This window comes from Ilyonectria robusta (assembly GCF_021365365.1).
Source record: "Ilyonectria robusta strain PMI_751 chromosome Unknown BGZ61scaffold_1, whole genome shotgun sequence".
NCBI lineage: Eukaryota > Fungi > Ascomycota > Sordariomycetes > Hypocreales > Nectriaceae > Ilyonectria > Ilyonectria robusta.
This window is the reverse complement of record NW_025764435.1, coordinates 900,536-920,693: the sequence shown is the minus strand read 5'-3', so window position 1 is coordinate 920,693 and position 20,158 is coordinate 900,536. Positions and strand designations below refer to the sequence as shown.

At 54.9% G+C, this 20,158-nt stretch overlaps 5 protein-coding genes across 5 annotated transcripts; 2 read left to right on the top strand and 3 right to left on the bottom strand.

The window, feature by feature from the left end:
- Positions 1-365: 365 nt before the first annotated feature.
- BGZ61DRAFT_338055 (uncharacterized protein) lies at positions 366-5,257 on the bottom strand (the record flags this gene model as incomplete). Its single annotated transcript, XM_046239090.1, has 6 exons — positions 366-806; positions 862-1,181; positions 1,236-1,839; positions 1,888-2,289; positions 2,342-4,289; positions 4,356-5,257. 6 exons carry the CDS (start codon positions 5,255-5,257, stop codon positions 366-368), a joined length of 4,617 nt encoding a protein of 1,538 aa, XP_046111760.1.
- A 943-nt stretch (positions 5,258-6,200) lies between these two features.
- On the bottom strand, positions 6,201-7,798 carry BGZ61DRAFT_437372 (uncharacterized protein). The gene has a single exon (XM_046244118.1). It carries the CDS (start codon positions 7,758-7,760, stop codon positions 6,480-6,482), a length of 1,281 nt encoding a protein of 426 aa, XP_046111759.1. The 5' UTR covers positions 7,761-7,798; the 3' UTR covers positions 6,201-6,479.
- A 250-nt stretch (positions 7,799-8,048) lies between these two features.
- On the top strand, positions 8,049-8,912 carry BGZ61DRAFT_525179 (ribosomal protein S5 domain 2-type protein; the record flags this gene model as incomplete). The annotated part of the gene is made up of 3 exons (XM_046252718.1): positions 8,049-8,238; positions 8,299-8,456; positions 8,511-8,912. 3 exons carry the CDS (start codon positions 8,049-8,051, stop codon positions 8,910-8,912), a joined length of 750 nt encoding a protein of 249 aa, XP_046111758.1.
- Positions 8,913-12,929: 4,017 nt separating this feature from the next.
- On the top strand, positions 12,930-14,753 carry BGZ61DRAFT_337948 (ATP-NAD kinase-like domain-containing protein; the record flags this gene model as incomplete). Its single annotated transcript, XM_046239084.1, has 3 exons — positions 12,930-13,034; positions 13,161-13,299; positions 13,462-14,753. Coding segments are annotated over 3 exons (1,536 nt in total), but the record flags the coding sequence as incomplete, so codon positions are not given.
- A 372-nt stretch (positions 14,754-15,125) lies between these two features.
- On the bottom strand, positions 15,126-17,875 carry BGZ61DRAFT_407577 (uncharacterized protein). Its single transcript, XM_046243177.1, has 4 exons — positions 17,401-17,875; positions 17,205-17,316; positions 16,586-17,064; positions 15,126-16,533 (listed from the first exon to the last, which is right to left on the bottom strand). The coding sequence occupies exons 1-4, from the start codon at positions 17,583-17,585 to the stop codon at positions 15,573-15,575; spliced, it is 1,737 nt and encodes a 578-aa protein (XP_046111756.1). The 5' UTR covers positions 17,586-17,875; the 3' UTR covers positions 15,126-15,572.
- Between the last annotated feature and the right edge of the window lie 2,283 nt (positions 17,876-20,158).

Genomic DNA, 20,158 nt, shown 5'->3' with positions numbered 1-20,158 from the left:
AGAGTTAATCCCGAGCAAGCCTGCAGCGAATTGATGTCCATTAAGTTTACTCCCTCCGTTGTATTCCGTGACGTGACTGTGGCGTCCCTGGACATCGAGTCTTGTGCATGTCGCAAAGGCAAATAACTTGGTGCTTGGTTGATCATTATCGTGTCATGCAAGTATCGGGATTGTTTTGTCGGTCCCGACATGGCTGTTCTACGGAGAAGATAGTAGTCGAGCGTCTGGGTCTCACAAAGGTGCATTTTCTTCGTCGGGTCTAAGAAATTTGCAACCAACGCTGTTCAATAATACATGTGAAAGACAAATGAGAATTCTCGAGAGCATCCCTACTTTACTACAGCCATAACACTCCCTTGCCAACCTCACCGTCGTAACCAACTCCAAACCCCTCCCTTGTCCTTGCCATCTTCTTCTTGGACGTTGTTCTCCCGTACAACGCTCAGGAAGACCCTCTCAAGCGTAGCTCCGCCGATCGAGTAATACTCTATACCCATTTCCTGCTTCCCTCGTTCAAAGAGCCCGATAACGCCGGCCACTGGGCTGTTGCCGGGGATGGTGAAGCGTACTTGGCCACCCAACATATCGCGTTCGAGTTGCGCACCAGGGAGGTGGTCAAGGACCCAATGTCGCACGTTGTCCATCTCATCGGGTGTTGAGTTAGGGGCTGTTTCAAGGAGGAGGTTTACGTAGTAAACATTGCTGTAGCGCTTGCGAAGGGCTTGCGTGGTGCCGACGGCGAGGAGGCGTCTGGAGATGATGGCGGTGCGAGTGGCAAGCGTATCGGCTTCCTCCATGCTGTGCGTCTGTTCCCGTGAGTCAGTTCATATAGTTCATTAAATTAACACTTGTGGTCCTTACAGTAAGGAGTAGGGAACGGTTCGGTGCGATCTCCTGGATGATCTTCCAGAACGCTCGCTTGGCGACGGCGTCCATAGCGGAGGTGGGCTCGTCGAGCACCAGCACCGGCGGCTTGCCCATCAGCGCAATTGCTAGACTCAGCTTCCTCTTGTTTCCGCCAGATAGCTTCGAAGCCAGTGTCTGGGCGTGGGGAGTCAGGTTGAGTCGGTTCATGACATGGTTAACGTTGGCTTTGACATCCTTGATACCCTTGATTCGAGCATAGAAGGACAAGTGCTCCTGGGTGTTCATCAAGTCAAGCGCATCATATTGCGGACAGACTGCCATTTTGTCAGCATATAACTCCTAGACAAGAGTATAATCATCCATCTTACCTCCTAGGTATTTCTGCGCAGAGCGCGTCCTAGCATTCTCGCCACGAAGCAGAACCTTTCCATTGTCTGCTGCTAACTCAGATTGGATGAGGTTGACGAGTGTTGACTTTCCAGCACCGTTGGGGCCAATGAGAGCCATCACGTCGCTCTCTGGCAGTCCAAAGGTCACGTCGTCAACAGCCTGGTTGGATCCGAACGCCTTGCTCAAGTGAAGAGCTCGGAGGAGATCTGAGTCCGTGTTCTCGGCTCTAGTCTCCTCTTCCTTGACTTCGCTGCTTGTCACGGCACTCGGACTTTTCTCCGAGTCGACAAACATCGTAGTCTTAGTCCCTTTTCGGTGGAACAAAGCAAGGTCGCCCTCGATCCAGATGATGATAGCGAGCAGAACAATAACCTGGAGAACGAGGTACAAAATCGGGCCGCCGTAACCATAGATTGATGCTGCTGGCGTATGCTCTCCGTCTTTGCAACCCACCTCGAGCACGTTGAGGCCGATGAGAAGAGCCCTGAAGACATTTCCAATAGGGAGGATAAGATAGACACCAAAGGCGATTCCAAGCGTCAGCTTGTCCATCTGGGCCGCATCGGAAAACCCGGAGCCCACCTGTTTCTGTTAGCACGCAGTGCTTTCTAGAAGCAACAGGATACTTACAGCAAACGATATGGCTGCAATTCCATACATAAGCACGCTCACTCCAGCCACCGCGAGGAAGGACTTGAGAGGCCCGGAGACGAAGTGTGAGACGACGTAGCCGAGGAGGATTGCTGCTAGACCATACAACGCCAGGATCGGGAACATGACCCAGATAGGTCCGTTCCATGTCAATTGGGTGCTGATAATTGCCGTCACTCCCACCGAAATGGCGAGAACGAACATAAAGTCGAACAATCCGTAAGCTACCCAAAGAGGGCCGCGACGTACTCCGTTTGCATATTCCAAAGCCCGAACTTTTCTAGCCTTCTCAATGGCAGGGTAGAGTACAAAGGCAGCGGGATAAATCGCCTGTAGGAGCGTAAAGAAGACAACATAGATTACTCCAATATTGTTCGCGTCCTAGAAATGTCAGTCTACAACACTATACATGTAGCGACAGTAGTGTTCTTACACGACGAGTTGCGGCAAAGCCCTCCTGAGACGCAATGATTTCCACGCTGCTGTTCATCTGACTCCACAGGCTAATCATTATGGCTCCGGTTTGACTGCCGAACGCGTTCAAGCGGTAGGCCAGTACAGGTGCTTCAGTTTCAGATCCAGTAAAGACTCCACCGGGTCCAGTCGTCCTGTTCTTAGCAATAAAGTCAAGGAAGGCCTGACGATCGTCGAGAACAACGGGGAAGCCCTCGTAAAGCGCAGGGACAACCTCGGCCACTTCTTGATAGTCGGCCTTGACCATGTCGTAGAGAGTCTTGTTTGCGGACCTTGGAGCCACGGCAATCCTATCGCAGCCATATTCAACGCAAGTTTCGGACCACATTAATATAGGGGCCGTGGGAGGGTAAAGCTGTGGTGTGATGGCCGCGCATGATGGCTGTTTATACTCCTTTAGAAGGTTCTTGAAGTTAGGGGTGATGACGAGAGGCAGGACCAGCACGTAAAGGTACGGCCACCAGAACCTCCTAAGCACGGTCAATCGCTTCCTCATAAGGACTCCGACTTGGTCCCAGAATGAAGTTGCTTCGCCAGGGGTCATCTCAAAATCTGGTTCGACTGCCGCCATGTGGCTCTTGGTAGGCTCCAGCTCCGGTTCGTCGGCCACATTGAGGAAGACATCCTCAACTTGAGGGCCCGAGATGGAAACATCCGTCACGCCCACTGAGGCCAGGATAGCACAGAGCTCAGCGGCTGAGCGGGAGTCAGGGGTCGTATAGACAAGTTGATCTTGGTGTACAAGTGCGGGATACCCGAGATCCAGTCTGCAAGCGGCCAACGGGGCAAGGACCTTGTAACCACCGCCGTAGAGGTTCTTGAGCTCTGCGGCAGCTCCTTGACACTTCACTTTGCCCTTGGACAAGATGACAATGTGATCGGCGAGAACGTCGACCTCGTCGAGGAAGTGCGTGGTGAAGATGATGCTGCGTTTCGAGCGCTGCTGTAGGAGGATCTCCCAGATGACTCGGCGAGAAAGGGGATCCAGGCCGGACGTGCACTCGTCAATAAGACACACAGTTGAGTCGCCAACAAACATGCATGCCAGTTGCAGCTTTCGCTTCTGGCCGCCACTAAGGGTCTTTGACTTGCTGTTGCGCTTGTGGTCCAGATCACAAGCTTTGATAAGCTCATCCAGTTCCTGGGGTGTCTCTCGCCCTGCTTTGATTTGGTTCCAGAGGCGGACATGCTCCAAGACAGTGAGCTCGTCCCACAGGGTGTTCCTCTGTGGACATATGCCGATTTGGGAAGGCAGGGCATCAAGCCTCACAGATCCTTCGGTGGGTGTGATGAAGCCAGATATCATGTGTAGAGTGGTAGTCTTGCCTGATCCATTTGGTCCCACAAGACATAGGATTTGGCCCCTGTGTCCTTCAATACTGACTCCATCCACGGCCGTCACAGAACGCCTCTTCCCACAGCAGAACATACGCTCCAAGAAGCTGGGAACAAATCGCTTCTTGAGGTCAAAGGTAGCAGCGACAACCCCCGGGGCGGCTGCAGCGCTCCTCCCAAACGTTCTCTTTCGGAACTCAATGCCGTGCATGAGGTGTTCGACTATCATAGCGCCAATGGGGTACACGATGATTTGTACGGCAAGAAACCCAAGCATCGTAGCCTGGGTGACGTTGTAGGACTCCGAGTTGATTCCAAAATCAGCGGGCGGGATCTTGTTCAGGTCGGGTCTGGTGTCGTTGAGTTCCCAGAGGCACATCTGCTGCGTAAAGAAGACATGGTTGGAGCTTGGGAAGAAGAGCGACAGGAGAAGGGTACCGACTCTTTGGGGTAGAGGGTGGAGTTGAAAGCTGTAGAGCTGTCCGGCGACAGATAGAAGAAGGAACATTCCCATAACGTAAATGGCTGAGACACGAGACTTGGTAAAGAAGGCTGCAGCAAAGACGGTACAGCTGTTCACAGCCAGACCAAGGAGAATCTGCCAGCCGATGATGATGCTAAGGCTAGCTAATGGGAACATGAGTTGCCCATAGAGCACGCCGAAGACGACGAAGCAGGGTACACAGAGTATATCAAATATAATCAGCCAGGCCAATACCCTGGCGGCCGTGGCACTGCCACCGCCCATTGCATCAACCAGCTGGGACATGCCAGACTCTCGCTCCGTGGTAATGAGGCCAGTGAAGCGGTAGATGATGACGAAGTAGCAGGCGAAGAGAGCAAACACATAGACCTGTCCGATGAGCAAGACAGAAGACTGCCGGTGCTCCCGGTCCTGCTCTTCCTGCGTCTCCGGGGTGAACATGAAGACCTCGGGGATAATGGTCGAGTTGGTGATGGCATTGTTGATTGCGAGTTGAAGGGGAAGGTATAAGTTCTCTTGATCGCTCTTGTGGGTCTTGGCATCGAATTTGGTGTCATCGCGAGCGGGATCAGCGCGAATGGCGTATTGCCAAGTATGGTTGGTACTCTGGCTGTTCGCAATCTTGCCCGTGGTCAGGGGGGAGTCGATGAAGGTAACAGCAGCATGACAGTCGCTGACTCCTCGAAGGTTCGCGAGGCACACTGTCGTTAAGTAGGATTCGTCATCGAGGAACAGGATTCTGTCCTTGCTCAGGGGCTCGGTGAAGGTCTTGATGACACGGACGGCGTCGGGCCCTATGTTGCGAGGCTGAACAATAACGAGCTTCCCGGTGATGGTGTCGGCGAGGTTCTTGATCGGTGCTGGAGTTCCGACCCCAAACCCGTTCGAGGAAGAGAGAAGCGAGGGGATGGACGAGAGAAGGGCGAGAATGGCAATGGGGATTCCGTAGATGGAAACTAGGAAGCCGATGGGGTTTCTGACAACGGCAATAAGTAGGTTCTTGTAAATGAGGGCACGAAGTTGGCGAGCAAAAGCTCGCAAGTCGAAGGACACCATGGTGTCGAGGATATTTCAACAGAACAGAAGAGACATAAGGAGATACTCAATCTCCCTGTAGAATTTAAAGGTTACTTCCTCAGAATTCTCTAGGAGCAGTCGGTGTAAGTGTGCAATTATAGTGTTGGTGGGTGACAACAACCAACTGCATATACACCTCGCATCAATGCAGCATTCACTCGATACGAAAACTAAAGGCAGCAAACGAGGCCGTCATATACCGCATCAAGATGGATTCGGAATGGCGTCTGAAACGACGAAGGAGCGCGAGTGCCCGGGATCGTCCAGATGAACTCGCAACACCACGCCATGAGAGCCAACAGTGGAGATGGCGGCGCGAAAAGGGCGTCAATCTCTCGTATTGGCGACTCAGCCTCCCTCTCCTCAAAGCGCCTGCGGGGTTCGTGTACCCACAGGCGTCTCTAATATGACGCCTGGGGAACTTGGAGACATTCTCATAGGGCATAGGCAAGCCTTTGTTAACTCAGGTCTTGTCTTGGGGGCTGCTCAGCCTTCCAATCCTTCCTGAACCATCAGGGGCTTCTACACGACGGGCACTTTGTTAGCTCTGGCGGCCGACAGATCCCCCAAACTTGGGCCTGTCACAGGGGACTACGGCGCAGTTACGGGCCGGGCTACAGGGCTTAGGGGCCTAGACCCAAGCGTCCCATCGCCCAGCTGCATTCCTTCATTGGTCTGACTTGTTTCGAGCGGCCGCCCTCATCTATTCCGCACATACGGGCTCGTAAATATTCATTTCAGCCGGTTGGAGCCGTGCATTCTTGCTGTACTATTCTCGTATTCATTCTTATGTCGCGTGCCGAAGCATGTGTTCGTTCTCTATTGACTCGCTCTGAGTGAACATGACTCTGGTTATGGAGCTCCGTCGTGTAAGAACCCAAATTCAAATTCAAATCATATCTGTCCGAGGCACGAACCTGCTATAAAATCGAATGGTATTGCTATAAATTTTCTTGTTCGTAGATTCTAGAAGCCAGAGAAGTTGCCAACAGTACAGGACTCGGCGACCATTACTCTCCTTCCAAGATGAACACCACAACTGACTACGCCTTGTCACTAAAAACGATATATTGGGCTTTGGGACAGGTCACTCGTAGCAATTCGTGTTTGACTCGTTATTTCAGTGACAGGGGCTGCATGTGACGTAAATACAACATCCTGTCTTGCCAGCTTCGAGAACCTCTAAGGCCTTACAAAGCGCTTAGTCAAATGGGATCCTCCGCAAGCTCTCCCCTACGCCCCTTTTCTTCATCTCCTGAGCAGCTGCAAGACTGCTCGGTACCTTGATGCCGCAGCAGTCACCCCAGCCCTTCCCCTCGTGTGCGTGTCCCGTATGCGGGTCGGAAGATTCAGGTCCTGCTTCCTCTTCGGCAGCACCAATAGCATCCTCCTCGCTCATACCGTCAGCCGCCGGCACCAGTGACCCGAAGAGAAAGTGTTGCATGACGGGCAGCTTGCCCAATACTTCCGACACGAACATTCGGCGCATGCCCCCATCAATCTTGGTCCACGACTTTGCCGACGATATGTCGTCGAGCATCGGACTATGCCATCGAAGGCCCTTGACTGTCTTGGTACTGTTCACAAAGCTAACTTGGCCCAAATACATAAAGTCGGCTCCAAACTCTTCCAAGGTGAGATCCTGGTGGATGGCGCGTGGTGTGATGAATGGGTGGTATAATAGCTGTGCAGCGCCGAAGAGAAACGGCAAGAACTGATAGTCGTCAAGTCCCCAGACACCATGGGACCCAGCAGGTTCCAGGTAGTAGGTCATCTGGACAACTCGCATCACGGCGAGGTACCGCACGAAGACGCGGAGAACGATAGCCTTAAAGTCAGACTTTTGCAGCAGCCCCAGCTGGAAGAGACTGAGAAGCCAGATCATAAAGTTCAGTTCGTGGCCAGAACCATAATCTATGCGGCTGCCGTTACCGAAGGATTGGCAGAAGTATGTGGACACCTCGGCGAGGGCATCCTCATTGTCCAAGCCAAGCTGGCGGTGCCAGTCTGAGCTGTTGTCCTTGGCGAGGTCGAGGAATCCACGAAAGGCTTTGTTTCCGAAACGCGAGCCACCCTGTTCGTTTGGAGGGGATTTGGACACGAGCTGCTCCGCCTCGTCGAGAATGTGCAAGATGGTCTTGACCTTGTCGCTGAGATCGCCATCGCGAACGGCCGAGCACGGTGTATCAACCACAGCCTCCGCCAGGCCAAAGACCCAGGCCGTGACCAGCTGGTATGTCGGGGACTCCAGGAACAGCTCGTGGTCTTTCCTTGACAATATCCTGCGCGAGGGGATCTTGTAGGTCCAGTCGGACGTGTCGGGTGGCGCGGGCAGACTGGGAGTCTTGGGTACGGGAGTGGGATTCGACTGTGTCGTTCGTCGCCTGCGAGGTTCGAGCTTTGGGATCCTGTCCTTGAGGTTGGGGATCGCGGGTGCCCCCGGTTGTGAGGGTGCGGACTGTGTAGTAGCGGGTGAGGCCATCGCGTAGAAGATTCGATATGATGATGCAGCTGTCAAGCTTGTCCGAGAGCTTGCCGGGCCACGATGCGATGGCTTGAAGCAGCGGCCCGGAGCAGTCACCTGCAGCCGGAACGGACCCACCGCCCCAACGCCACTGGAAGGGGCCGCCACCCTCTGTACTTTAGGGGACCGCGGGGCAAAAGCTACCCTGGACACTACATTGAAGGTTCTCACGTCACAACCTCCCAGCTGGCGAAATTTTTATCAGCCTTGTTTATTACAGCATCCCGTATCACAGCCACCACAGAAATGGCTCCCTCTGCTGAACCAGCCGCTGAGCTGTCGCATCTCCCCAAGGCCGATGGCTCTGCCACTTTTTCCTACGGCGGCTATTCCGTAGTCGCCGCCGTCAACGGCCCCGTCGAGGCGCAAAGACGAGACGAGAACGCCTTTGAGGCTCTGGTGGATGTCATCGTGCGGCCTGCTGCAGGGGTTGGAGGTGAGAGACTCAACGAGAGCAGCGGGATGACCAGGGTTTTCTAACCGTCATCATTTATAGGAACCCGGGAGCGGCAACTTGAGTCGCTATTGCAGGCTGCTTTCCGCCAGCTGATTCCTGTGCGGAACTATCCCAGATGCGTGATCCAAATCACCCTACAGGTGGCCGAAACACCAGAGAATGCCTATGTCAACACCAAGCTGGTCCAGGCTTCGCTGGTGAGATGCCCAGACTAACAATTTGTTTGATTGGCTGCTGATACCCGATAACAGAACCTTCCCATTATTCCTGCGTTGCTCCACGCAGCCATCCTGGCAATTCTAACTGCCGCGATCCCTCTCAAGGCCATCGCCGCAGCGACTGTCATTGCCATCCCCGATGACAACACGGATGTCATCGTTGATCCAACCGCGGTGGAGGCAGACCGTGCTAGGTCGCTCCACGTCCTGGGTTTCACCTCTCAGGACGAGCTTCTCTTGTCAGAGAGCGAAGGCTCCTTTACTGTCGATGAGTGGAACAAGGTCCTGGAGCTGGGACAGCGCATATGCTGCCAGCACCAACAACCCGGTCTTGACACCGCCATGGCAGGAGATAGCCATGAATCTCGGAGTATGAAGGACTTTATTCGTTCCGTCATAGCGGCTAAGACGGCAGATGACCTCTACTGGAAATGAACGGCTCTCTAGGGTTGCAGCCACTCAACGACTTCTGCGCCAGAGTGATAAGACTGATGCCGCCGGCCAAGGCGCGTATTGGTCCTGTCCTGTTATCTGAACCGCGAATGTTGTGACAACTCATGCATCGCGTCCTATCTACAACATAGTCAGCATCACAACAGGGCGGATGGTAAAGGAGAGGGTGTGGTCGTCACGCATCAGACGATCAAACAGCAATCGGATATGCCTCCCAGGGGAACGTTCATGGCCACAACAATACGTCCAATCAGAGGAGCAGCTAGCGGCATGACTAGATGCTAGAGGCTAGGACGACCTTAGCTGGGGCATGAAATCGACGCGGTGTTTCATCTGAACCTCGAAATTTGGGGGGTTGTCATCAAACAACATGGCTTCTATGCGGTTCAGCAGGTGGCGAAAAGGAATGGGAAAATCCAGGCAATTCAGGCAGCAGGGTATCAACAATGCATTGCCCTATCTAATATCGACACTCGAGCACTCGAATACACATGCCAAGGTCGAACAGATGACATAAAGATGATTTCCAGCTGGCTCAACGGCGTCGATAAGCTTGGAATAAAGTCAACAATCAAAGTATGAGATAGCCGCCAGACAATACACAATCACCCAGCCCCATTCGCGCAGAAACGTCCCAAGCCTGACCCAGGAAGGTGCGGCAGCTGTCTCCGTCCCTCGTGCAACATCCCTACGCCACAACGCGGTGTGTTATTGTGCCAAGAGCCCGATCATTGGGGGACAGGGGTGAGTTGAGACGAAAAGCCACAGTATCACGGCGTTTCGACTTCGGAATCACCAAACCCCGTTGATGCGACTCTGACGCAGCCTCGCAGCCAGCCTATCACGCACCCGTGTGGTGCTTGTGGGACCCAGGCCCCCCAGGATGAAGGATATGCGACGTCACAGCTAGCCGATACGACACAGCTGCCCAAACCCAAGCTTACCCATCGCTCGGCGTTAGATCTCTGATCTAGACCATGCCGCTTTTCACGCGAAGTCGGGGAAGCATGTCCGATTGCTTCAGGTGAGAGGCAAGACGCTCGTGTACGCAATCGGTCTGGCACCGTATTTCACAGAGGTTTCCGTTCTGGCCCACCGTAATAACCAGATACCCACGACGGCCAGCCCTGTCTAAATTGTCTTTGCCAGATGGCACCGATCGATATCTGGGCCCCCCGACAAGATGGGGGACGTGAAATGGAGGGATGCCGGGGCCACATCATCGTCCAGGCTCGGGGGCAAAGAGACAACAATGGACATGATAGGGGGGCACCATGGCCGTGGGTGCCTTCTCACGATATCTCAGATTTGGGTTGCTCAACGCCCCCCGTGTAAGATCCGCCATGTGGATACAAGTTCACCCAGGCATATGCAGAGATGCAGCTGCCACCGTTTTCACAGCAATGGCTTTTTTCCTCGTGCATAAAGCGCGTAATCAGACAGCGAGGTTTCTGAAGCAATCCCTGACACGGCCAGGGCACCAAGGCCGCTAAACCAGATTGGCGCCCCTGCGACGTCAAAAAGCCGTTGCAAAACCGTGGAGCCGAACGGATGGGATGCCCCCCAGAACCCGACGCTGCAACCCCAGCGGCAGCGGCCAGAAGCTGCGTTGGCGGGCGCCGCGGCGCGTACTAGGCTTAGGTGGTAGCTTAGCAGATTCAATCCATGCTGTAAGACGGGGAGGGGAGACTTGTCTCTAACACTAGATCGACAGGAGCAGGAAGGGAGAGCAGCAACATGACAAGGCACGGCCAGGGAAAGGGGGACGACGTTTGGATACAGCCTCCCAGTTACAGGTCTGCTCGCAGCTAGCAGCTAGTATAAAGCCGTTCCTCCCATCGGCGAGAGAGGAGGAGAAGGGAGTTGCAGGTACACCTCATACATTCTTTCGTTGCGTCCAATTCCCCATTCCGGGTTTTCCGCCACCCACTCTCTCCGCGGGGGGACAAAACGAGACACAAAAGACAAGTCGAGACGTCACAAATCACATCATCAAGCCAGCAGCAAAAAGTTCAGAGAGCTCTGGGAGTCTTCTCTGCAACCACCCACACACCTGCACGCCAGTGTCGCCCAAGCCTGCGGCCTTTTGCCCCCGTCTCCGACTTGTCTTTCTCGTCTTCTTTTCGACCCAACCCTTTTTTTCCTTTTTTTCCTTCTTTTTCTTCTTTTTCTTCTTCCCACGTGGCGGGATTGAGACTTCTGTCGCTTATACCTTTTTTATTACTCGTTAATATTTTCCACTCTCTTGTTCTTTTCTGCGCTGGTCGTTGGAAGGAGGATTTGCGTCTTTTCATCTTGCATACCTGCGGGCTGGGTTGCGTTGCGTTGCGTTGCATCCGTCCACCCTGCATCTTGCATCCTCTGGATTGGCACGTATCCCTGATTCCATCTGGAATCTCGATCCTCCTGGTCCTCGCTTCCATTTTTGGGCTTGTTGCATCCGTCCCCAGGTTCAGCAGTCGTTATTTGCTGGTGCAGTCACCCACGTGCACTGTGACGCTGCGGCTGCATCGCTCTCATCACAACCGGCCACCAATCGCCGCCAATCCCTCCCGCTCGGCTCGGGCTCTCACACCAACGCACCAACCCCGGCAAGCGAATCTGGACAATTGGTGCATCAAGAGGCAGACTGAGGATTGACGAGATTCTACGTCGTATCCCACTCTTCCCCCCTTCCCCCCAGTCACTTACTCGTGCATCTGCCAAGGGAGACGTTAACGCCGGAACTTTCAGCGCAACAAAGTGACGGTGAAGAGATAGTCCAATTGGAACCAGCCCCGGTGGCCATAGGGAGTGTTCTAAGAGCAACTAACGAGTGATTGATTCGCAACAAAGCCAGGTGATTGATTCATCCGGTGCCACTATCACTGTCACTCTCACAGTCACTATCACGCCCTCCTAATTCACATCTCCTTGGGCTCCGAGGAAGCACGGGGAACAGAGGAGAAAGTCGCTTCCGCGTTAATACAAAGAGGGAGAGATAGAGCTGCAAGCCGTCAGCAAGAGGCAGCAAACCAACAAACCCACCGCAAGCTAACTCGCCGCCTAACCCAACAACCTCCACTTCTGTGAGAGAGTGGGATTGGAACTTTTCCGCTCCCTGCTGTTGTGTGGCAAACGGTTGATTCGGGATCGCTTCTCCGCCGGACTCCGCAATTAGCGACTCGGAACGGACTTTGCGGAACGGGGCCAAGGCGCAAAACTAGGGGCACACGACACAACCAGCCAGCCTGTTGTGTCTCTCTGTCTCCGTCCTTGTCCTTGTCCTTGTGTCAAGGTACTTCGCACCTCTGTGTCTGCGGACTGAGAGAAGAAGTATCCACCCCCCAGTTTTGCGGGACCCCTCTACATTCTTCCCAACCAAAAAAGAAACCCCCCCGAGGTGCATCCAAATCCAGGCTATCCATGCCATCCATGCCCTCCATGCCCTCCATCGCGGGAAATATGACAGGAGTACTTTGCGCCTCGTCGCCGACGGCACTCCACCCGGCTCTTGGCAGCCCCGGGCGAGACGGATCTATTATTAAGAGCGCACCTGTCGCTGCTGACGGAGCATGCGAGATTGAGGGCGAGAGACAGGGTCAGATAGACACTTCGACTACAAAACTCTCGCCGATAACATCGTCGCCAACAATTGATAACACAACCTCCACGCCCTGCCCCAGCCCCAGTTCCAACGGCAACTCATCGATTCCCTCAGAATCGTCGGCAGCGTTCTCAGTGGCGGCGGCAGCGGGTGTATTGCCGTCAGAGGAAGAAGCTATTGACCCGGTTCCGGGCCCTCTTGTTGCAGCTTCCGCGATTGCTCCCGCTACGGCTGGAGATTCGTTTGGTGGAGCCTCCTCCTCGTCGCAATTATCCCCGTCTATTCCTGCACCTCCGCTTGAGACTCTGGCTTCTTCAGACTACTCCTCCTCTTCTTCAGACTCCTCCCCTCCTTCATCTTTGTTCTCTGCAACCCTCCCCTTGTCTTCTTATTCCTCCTCCAACTTCCGCCAGGGCCACCAACGCAACTCGCCCTCCCGCGACTCAATTCCGAGGCAGACTGTCATCAAGGCCCTAGCCTCGGTTGCACGCCAACACAAGCCCGACGCCCTCTCGCTGGTTCCTCCACCGCGGGGCCTTCACAGTCACTCCCGGACTCGCTCCCAGTCGCGATCCTTCTCCATCCTCTCCGGCATGAAATCCGCTCAGGGCGGGGACGAGGCCCTGTCCGAGGCTCGACCCCAGGCGGGTGTCTCGTCCACTGCCGCGCCGTCGACCGGAGTGAATGCGGCGATTGATAGCCAGATCAGGTCCCCCTCATCGCAGACCCTGACTGACGCCCTGAACGACATTGCAAAGTCCCGCCTGACCCCCACGGCCACCAGTCCCACGCCTACGCCCACTACGGCCATCCACTCAACCATCGCTGGGGCCGCTGGATTTCCAGCGCCTTCCAGCGCCCGCGGCCGCCAGTTCCCCGCTGCCGACGCCGCCAGTGCTGCTGCCGCTGCTACGCCCACTGCCGCCACAACCCTCCTCCCCGCAGCTCTTCAGTCGCCCTGCTTCTACCACGAGCGCTTCGCCGACGCCGTCGACATCAACAAGGTGCTCGAGGAGATCAAGAACGATGTCTCCATGTCGCACTCGCGCCTCGTCGCCACCGCCACCGGTGTGCGCGAGGTCTCCAAGCAGCTGCAGCGCCGCCCCGTCAAGCGTGCCGTGCGCAACATCATGATCGTCACCAAGGCCCGCGACAACCAGCTCGTCTACCTCACCCGCGAGCTCGCCTCGTGGCTCCTGCGCACTCCCCGCTACGGCTCCGACCTGGGCGTCAACGTCTACGTCGATGCCAAGCTGCGAGGCTCCCGCCGCTTTGACGCCCCGGCCATCCTCGCTGAGAACCCGCGCTTCCAGCACATGCTCAAGTACTGGACCCCGGATCTGTGCTGGAGCCAGCCCGAGAAGTTCGACCTCGTCCTGACGCTCGGCGGCGACGGCACCGTCCTCTTCACCTCTTGGCTCTTCCAGCGCATCGTGCCTCCGGTGCTGTCCTTCAGCCTCGGCAGCCTGGGCTTCATGACCACCTTCGAGTTTGAAAAGTACAAGGAGCACCTCAACCGCGTCATGGGCGACGACGGCATGAAGATCAACCTGCGCATGCGCTTCACCTGCACCGTCTACCGCGGCGGGCTCCCCGGTGAGACCCGCCTGGAGGAGGGCGAGCAGTTCGAGGTGCTCAACGAGCTCGTCATCGACCGCGGCCCCTCGCCCTACGTCTCCAACCTCGAGCTCTACGGCGACGACGAGCTCCTCACCGTCGTCCAGGCTGACGGCTGCATCTTCTCTACCCCGACCGGCTCCACGGCCTACTCCCTCTCCGCCGGCGGCGCCCTCGTCCACCCGGATATCCCGGCCATCCTCCTGACACCCATCTGCCCGCACACGCTGTCCTTCCGGCCCATGGTCCTCTCCGACACCATGGCGCTGCGCGTCTCCATCCCCCGCAACTCGCGCGCAACTGCGTACTGCGCCTTTGACGGCAAGGGCCGCCTCGAGCTCCGCCAGGGCGACCACGTCACCATCACGGCCTCGCAGTACCCCTTCCCCACCGTCACTCGCACCGACACGGAGTGGTTCGACAGCGTCAGCCGGACCCTCCGCTGGAACGTCCGTGCCGCGGCCCAGAAGCCCTTTGACGCTGATATCGAGGGCTGCGCCGACGACAACCAGGACGACCTGGGCTGGGACATTGACACCGACAGTGCCTTCTACGGCAGTGAGGAGGGCAGCGTCAGCGCGAGCCCCATCCGCCGCCAGATGAGTCTTTTGGGTTTGTAAGGTGGAAAAGGGACAGGTTTATTGGCTGTTGGTTGGCGTCTCTCTTAATCTTGAAGCGCTGTTCCCTTCGTTCTTGACGTCCTGCGTACGGAGTTTTAGGTGTTTATGGTTTTCTTTTGTCTGGTCAACTAGCTAGGAGGTTTTGACGGACGGCAATGGATGTATCTGAGGCTCTAGATTCCTCGATACGATAAGATAAGGTACTACCCTGGTTGTTATCAGACTTATACAATATATAGAAACTCCGCGTACAGCGTTTTCTCATAGATAGACCATGGGGCCAAGCATGGTGGACAAGACCGCCTGCATCCTCATATCCTCAATACAAGACACAGATGGGGTTGCTGGAGCATTCCCTCTGCTGTTTATGAGCCACGATTCCCGATAATTCATGCACATGTGACCGCACCATCATCTTGATATGTAAATGGCAACTAAAACAAGCCAATTCATAAGAGAACACTCCTTGGCTCGTCACAATCTTTCATTTCCAGGCCAGAAGCCGAGTCTAGCTGTTCCAGCTCAAACAATCTCGGTCGGACAGATATATCTACATTGAATCCAACATGTCCATGTTGCCGCCCATCCCCAATCAGCCCAAACAACAAAACACCATACCATAACCATGACCTTAAAAACGATGGAAAATAACACGTCGTTGAAATGCAACAAAAACACATTTTCTCCCAAATATGGGTATACACAAAAACCTCCAAAATGAAACTCGTCATCGGAGGCTTTCCCTCACAAAATTCATTCCAGCGGGTGATTCCGGCGTCACTCCGCCTGCACCACGTGGTTGTTCATGATGTCCGGCATTCATCGCCAGGCACCCTGGCTGAGGGACAGCAATCCAGCCACACAATCCATGTCAGGCTTCTTGCTGGGGCTTACTTCGCCTCGCATAAATCTCTCAACGTCATCCTCACGAGACACCGGCGGGCACTTCAACACATCCTCGAAAATCTCGAGTCCTTCCTTAACCACGTTGCGGTGGCGAGATGGGGCAGTGTTGGACCTGTTTCCGAGTATGTTAGAGCTTTTTTGCTCCTGAAGCACTCGACCGAGTCGTCGGGGGTTCTGAGCTTTGGGAGGCGCGGGCGGTAACGGTCTTCGGCGGTGGGACTCTGCCTGGTTTCCGTCCTCGTCCGGGCTCCAGTTCTCCTTATCCGAATCCCCCGAAGGCGAAACCAGCATCGACACCTTAACCTTTCCGTATTCCTTTTCAGGCTTCTCGGTTTCTTCCTCCTCCGTCTCCAGCTGGGAAATGCTAGACCCGCTGCGGTTGAGCCTTGCCTTCTTTGCATGGTGAGGTCGTTGGGGTTTCGAGATGGGCGCGTTGCGCTTGGCGCCGCTTGGCTGGAGCACTCCGCTAGATGACCTGAGGAGGCTAATGGCGGCGATAGCTGAACCGTTTGATTCGTGTTCTGCCTGAGCTGTGAGCTCGTCGCGGTTCTCCGCATCTGCACAAGATTCCCAGGCATGCACATCACGAGAACGGCCTCGCATCAGTCGCGGCGGCAAAGAGTTTGTGAGGGTCGAGATGGGAGGGAGAGTGATGCTTGGAAGTGCACTATGGCTCCGTTGGAGGCTTCGTTGGCGCACGTGGGGCAGGCTTGGAGTAGTGGAGGACGGTCGTGGGGGAAGGTTACGAGTGGGAGAGACTTGGTTGGAGACGAGTTCCGCCTTCCCTTCCAGGGACAGTGACAGGCGGACTTTAGACTGGGATGAAGGCTGGGATGGTTCAGAGGAGCACGAAGATGGAGGGAAGGGTTCGAATCTGGATAAAAGTCAGTGTGGATTCCAATAATTCAAGAGAGAACATGACATACCGGAAGGAATCATCACCGCCACGTCCCAGAGTGGCCGGTGTGGAGAAAGAGCTGCCAAGATTCCACCGATTTGCGAGGTATCCAACAGAGCTAGACATGGAGCTAGATAGAGAGTGGGAGCCATCTTGAGACTCATGGGATGGGGAGAATTCGTCGTGCTTGGGAGTTATTTCGGGATAGGAGCGAGGGATCCCCTCGTGGCCAGCGGGGAGGGGCGTGCTGGCAATGATATCGGAGTGAGATCGGGAAATTGAAGGAGTCTGGTGAAGAGGTCGGGGAGATGCATTGATGGAATTTGCAGGTCGAGAACTAGCGGGGTCGGACGCCGGGAAGGTCTTTTCGGGTTTGCAGGGAGTAATGTTTGTGATTGGGTCCGACGAAATGACGTGCATGCCTCCATATCTAAGAGCAGCAATCTCTTGTGCTGATAGAGGACGCGATTTTCGTCGATCGTTCTGTCGTCGGTTCTGGAACCAGATCTAGAAGAACGTGTTAGTTGATGTATGTTTCCAAGGCATAGGATGAGACGCGTTGTGGTTAAATGGAGCCGAGATGGACGCGGACGTGGGTAGATATGAAAACTTATGCGTTCATATATTATGCGGGGATTCTGGCGTACCTGGACTTCTTTCTCATTTAATGAGACGCGCTGGACGATCTCGAGACGCGCCTGCTTATCGGGTTTGGCGTTGTTGCTGTATGCTTCCTCGAGGATCATCTTATCCTTGGCCCTATATTACCCAATTGACCCAGTATTAGCTCATCTGAGGCTTCCCGAGCGGTATCGTGCCCATAAGGTGACAGTATCAACATACGCAGTCCGCTTCCGCTTTCCCTTGGGGTGCTTCTCGGTCTCGGAGCCCGGCCGAGGGCTGGCGGCGGCATCGGCGAGTGGGGGGAGGATCTGTGACGTGAAGGATTCGTCATGACGGCTGGAGGAGGCGGCCGCGTGCTGGTCCGGCGAGGCGGCGAAGGCGGCGGCGGGAGAGGTGTTGGCCATGGCGCGGGGAGAGAGGAGGGAGATGGAGATGGCCTTATGAGACGACGAGAGGCATTACTGAGGGGCGGTCTGGGAGGAGGAGGGCGGCTGGAGGAGGAGCGGGAGTGAGCAAGAGAGGGAATGAGTCGAGGAGAGGAGAAGAGGAGAGGAGAAGAGGAGAGGAGGAGAGGAGGAAGAAGAGCAAAAAAAGAGGTTGTCGTGTGAAGTCGTAGTGCAACTGGCGACGGGGCGTTGGGCGTGCGAGGTACGTGAACGTAACGTGGGCGTGGGCGTGGAACCGCGGAGAGGAGGAATGCCAAATGGGCAAGTGCTAGAACGAAGCGGCCCAGGCCCCATCGTCCCTTCCCTTTTTCCCTTTTCCCCCCTCTTGGCCCGCCTGGCCCTCTGCTCCGCGTTTTTTGCCCAGTTTCTGGCCAATGGCGTCGCGCCCCTGTCATGGCCGTGTCCCAATCGGGAAACCATGTCAACACGCGTTGCACGTGCCCCCCTGTCTTTGTATATGTCGCCGCCTCTCCACTCGACAAAACACATACAAAACTGCATGCGGATGGACGAATAACGACTCCATACGTGCGTCCAAAGTACCGCCCAACCTCCCGACTATGACTCTATTCTCTTGTCCCGTCTCTTCGCTTGTCCTGACCGCCTTCCCGCCTTCTGTTCTAGCAATATGACTGGCCATTTTGTTGAGGCCCAAAGCCCATTGCTTCCCAGCCATGTTGTCCCCTGCGGTGCGGTGCAGCGCAGTGCGGTGCGGCAGTTCAAGTTACGTCGCGGTTTCAATATTTTGGCTGGCGCTCCGTTTATTTTGGTCCCCGATACGAGATTTGGCTCGACCCATGTTTTTTGCCTCTGACAGGTGCATCTCCCCCGCAACCGAACAACCGACGCGCTCCCTCACGCGTGTGCGGTCTGTGTGGTCAATTACTTTTCTCTTCCATTCAAAATGGACTCATGCCCTTCCCAGCCCCCGGTCCTTCCCGCCAACTCCGTTGAGCTGAGACTGCTCCAATGATGGGCCGCAGTGGCGGGCCATTCTCGCATCTCGTTAATGCTGGGTATTGTTGGCCCGTTGTTGATGTGACGGGGAAAAACAATAACAACAACACACGCACGCACGCACACATACACAGCCCACTCATTTCCATCCATCGCCATGCTTCGACTCTTCCATTCCCCCTCCGCCCCACGCTGAGTGAACGGTCTTGATGATCCCCCGGCCATCTCATGGCCATGTTCGCGACCCCTGCTTCATAAAGTGGCTGCATGCGCCAGCGCCAGGGGTCTTCTGCGCGCCATCCATCCCATTTAACTAAGTCACGACGCCAAGTCTAATCTCATTAAATCGATCCTCGAATAACCCCTGCTGTCGTGGTCCTTGTCATCTATCTTTAACAAGTCGCGTTCCAGGATCGCGATACAGAGTACATGGGAATTAAGTCCGCGGCTGAATGAAGAAGCGGGGGCACATGGGCCACTGGATCACTGGGCTGAGGCTGTCGTCCGAGCATGGCAATATCGTCATCTTGGGATGCTGCTTGATGAAGAAAACAAACGTGAAATAATGTCAGAATCTTCTCGACAGGGATACCCGGGGCTGGATATCAAGTCACACGATACAAGCAAAACGGTGGCTGTGGTTCAAAAGTGTGTCAGCCCATGCTCAGACTCGACCTGGGCTCACTCCATGGGGGCGAATCGAGAAGCTGTGATATTGGAATGAGTGTTGCTGTCCGGGCAGTAGGCGACTTTTACTATGTCACCTACAACAGATGGGCATCTACGATGTGTGATTAGTTCCCAACCACATATAGTGTCGTATATTAGCATCATGCTCTGGGCGTGTCGTTTATATGGTATTCGAGAAAATGCATCATTATCCAGGCGTTAAGTAAGACACGTGCAGGGTAGCTGCGTCGAAATGGACTGGGGTGCCGCACTGGCAAGAACGCTAAGCAATCAAATCTCATTCTTTGGCCAACTCAGTCAACATGTCATGCCGGTGCTACCGATTGCCAGTGGTTGGCTGGAGAGTCAAATGAATCTGCGTCATACTCCAATTACACAAAACATCACATCATGGCATGCACGGTTGTTTGGTCTAAGACTCCCACTCCGTCCACCAGTGCGTACTAGATTGGGTCGACAAGCTGCCAACTCCAAACATAACAAACTTCAAGAAGCCCAAAGTTCATATCATGGCCGATCATAGACCACGAAGCTGTGACACCTGCTATTTCATGGGTCACGCAGTAACAGAGTCCTCACGTTGCTATGTGGACTGCCCACCTCGCTCCGACCCATTAACAGTTGAAGCAATTGTACGAAATGACAAGGGCGTGCGAATATGAAGGAAAACTTCATAACCAAGCCACGCAAACTTGGCCATGGTGTCGTTTTGAAGGATGTCTAGCTAACTAAATAGGCCACCGATCTGTGCAGTGGCACCACCCCTTCTACCTCAAGTGAGGGACGACGGCCGTCTTTTGTGCCGTCCATAATCACGCTACTGTAACCCTAGCACTTTCGTCCTGTATCTCATAAATGGTCATTCCGGCTGCCTATGTGCCATC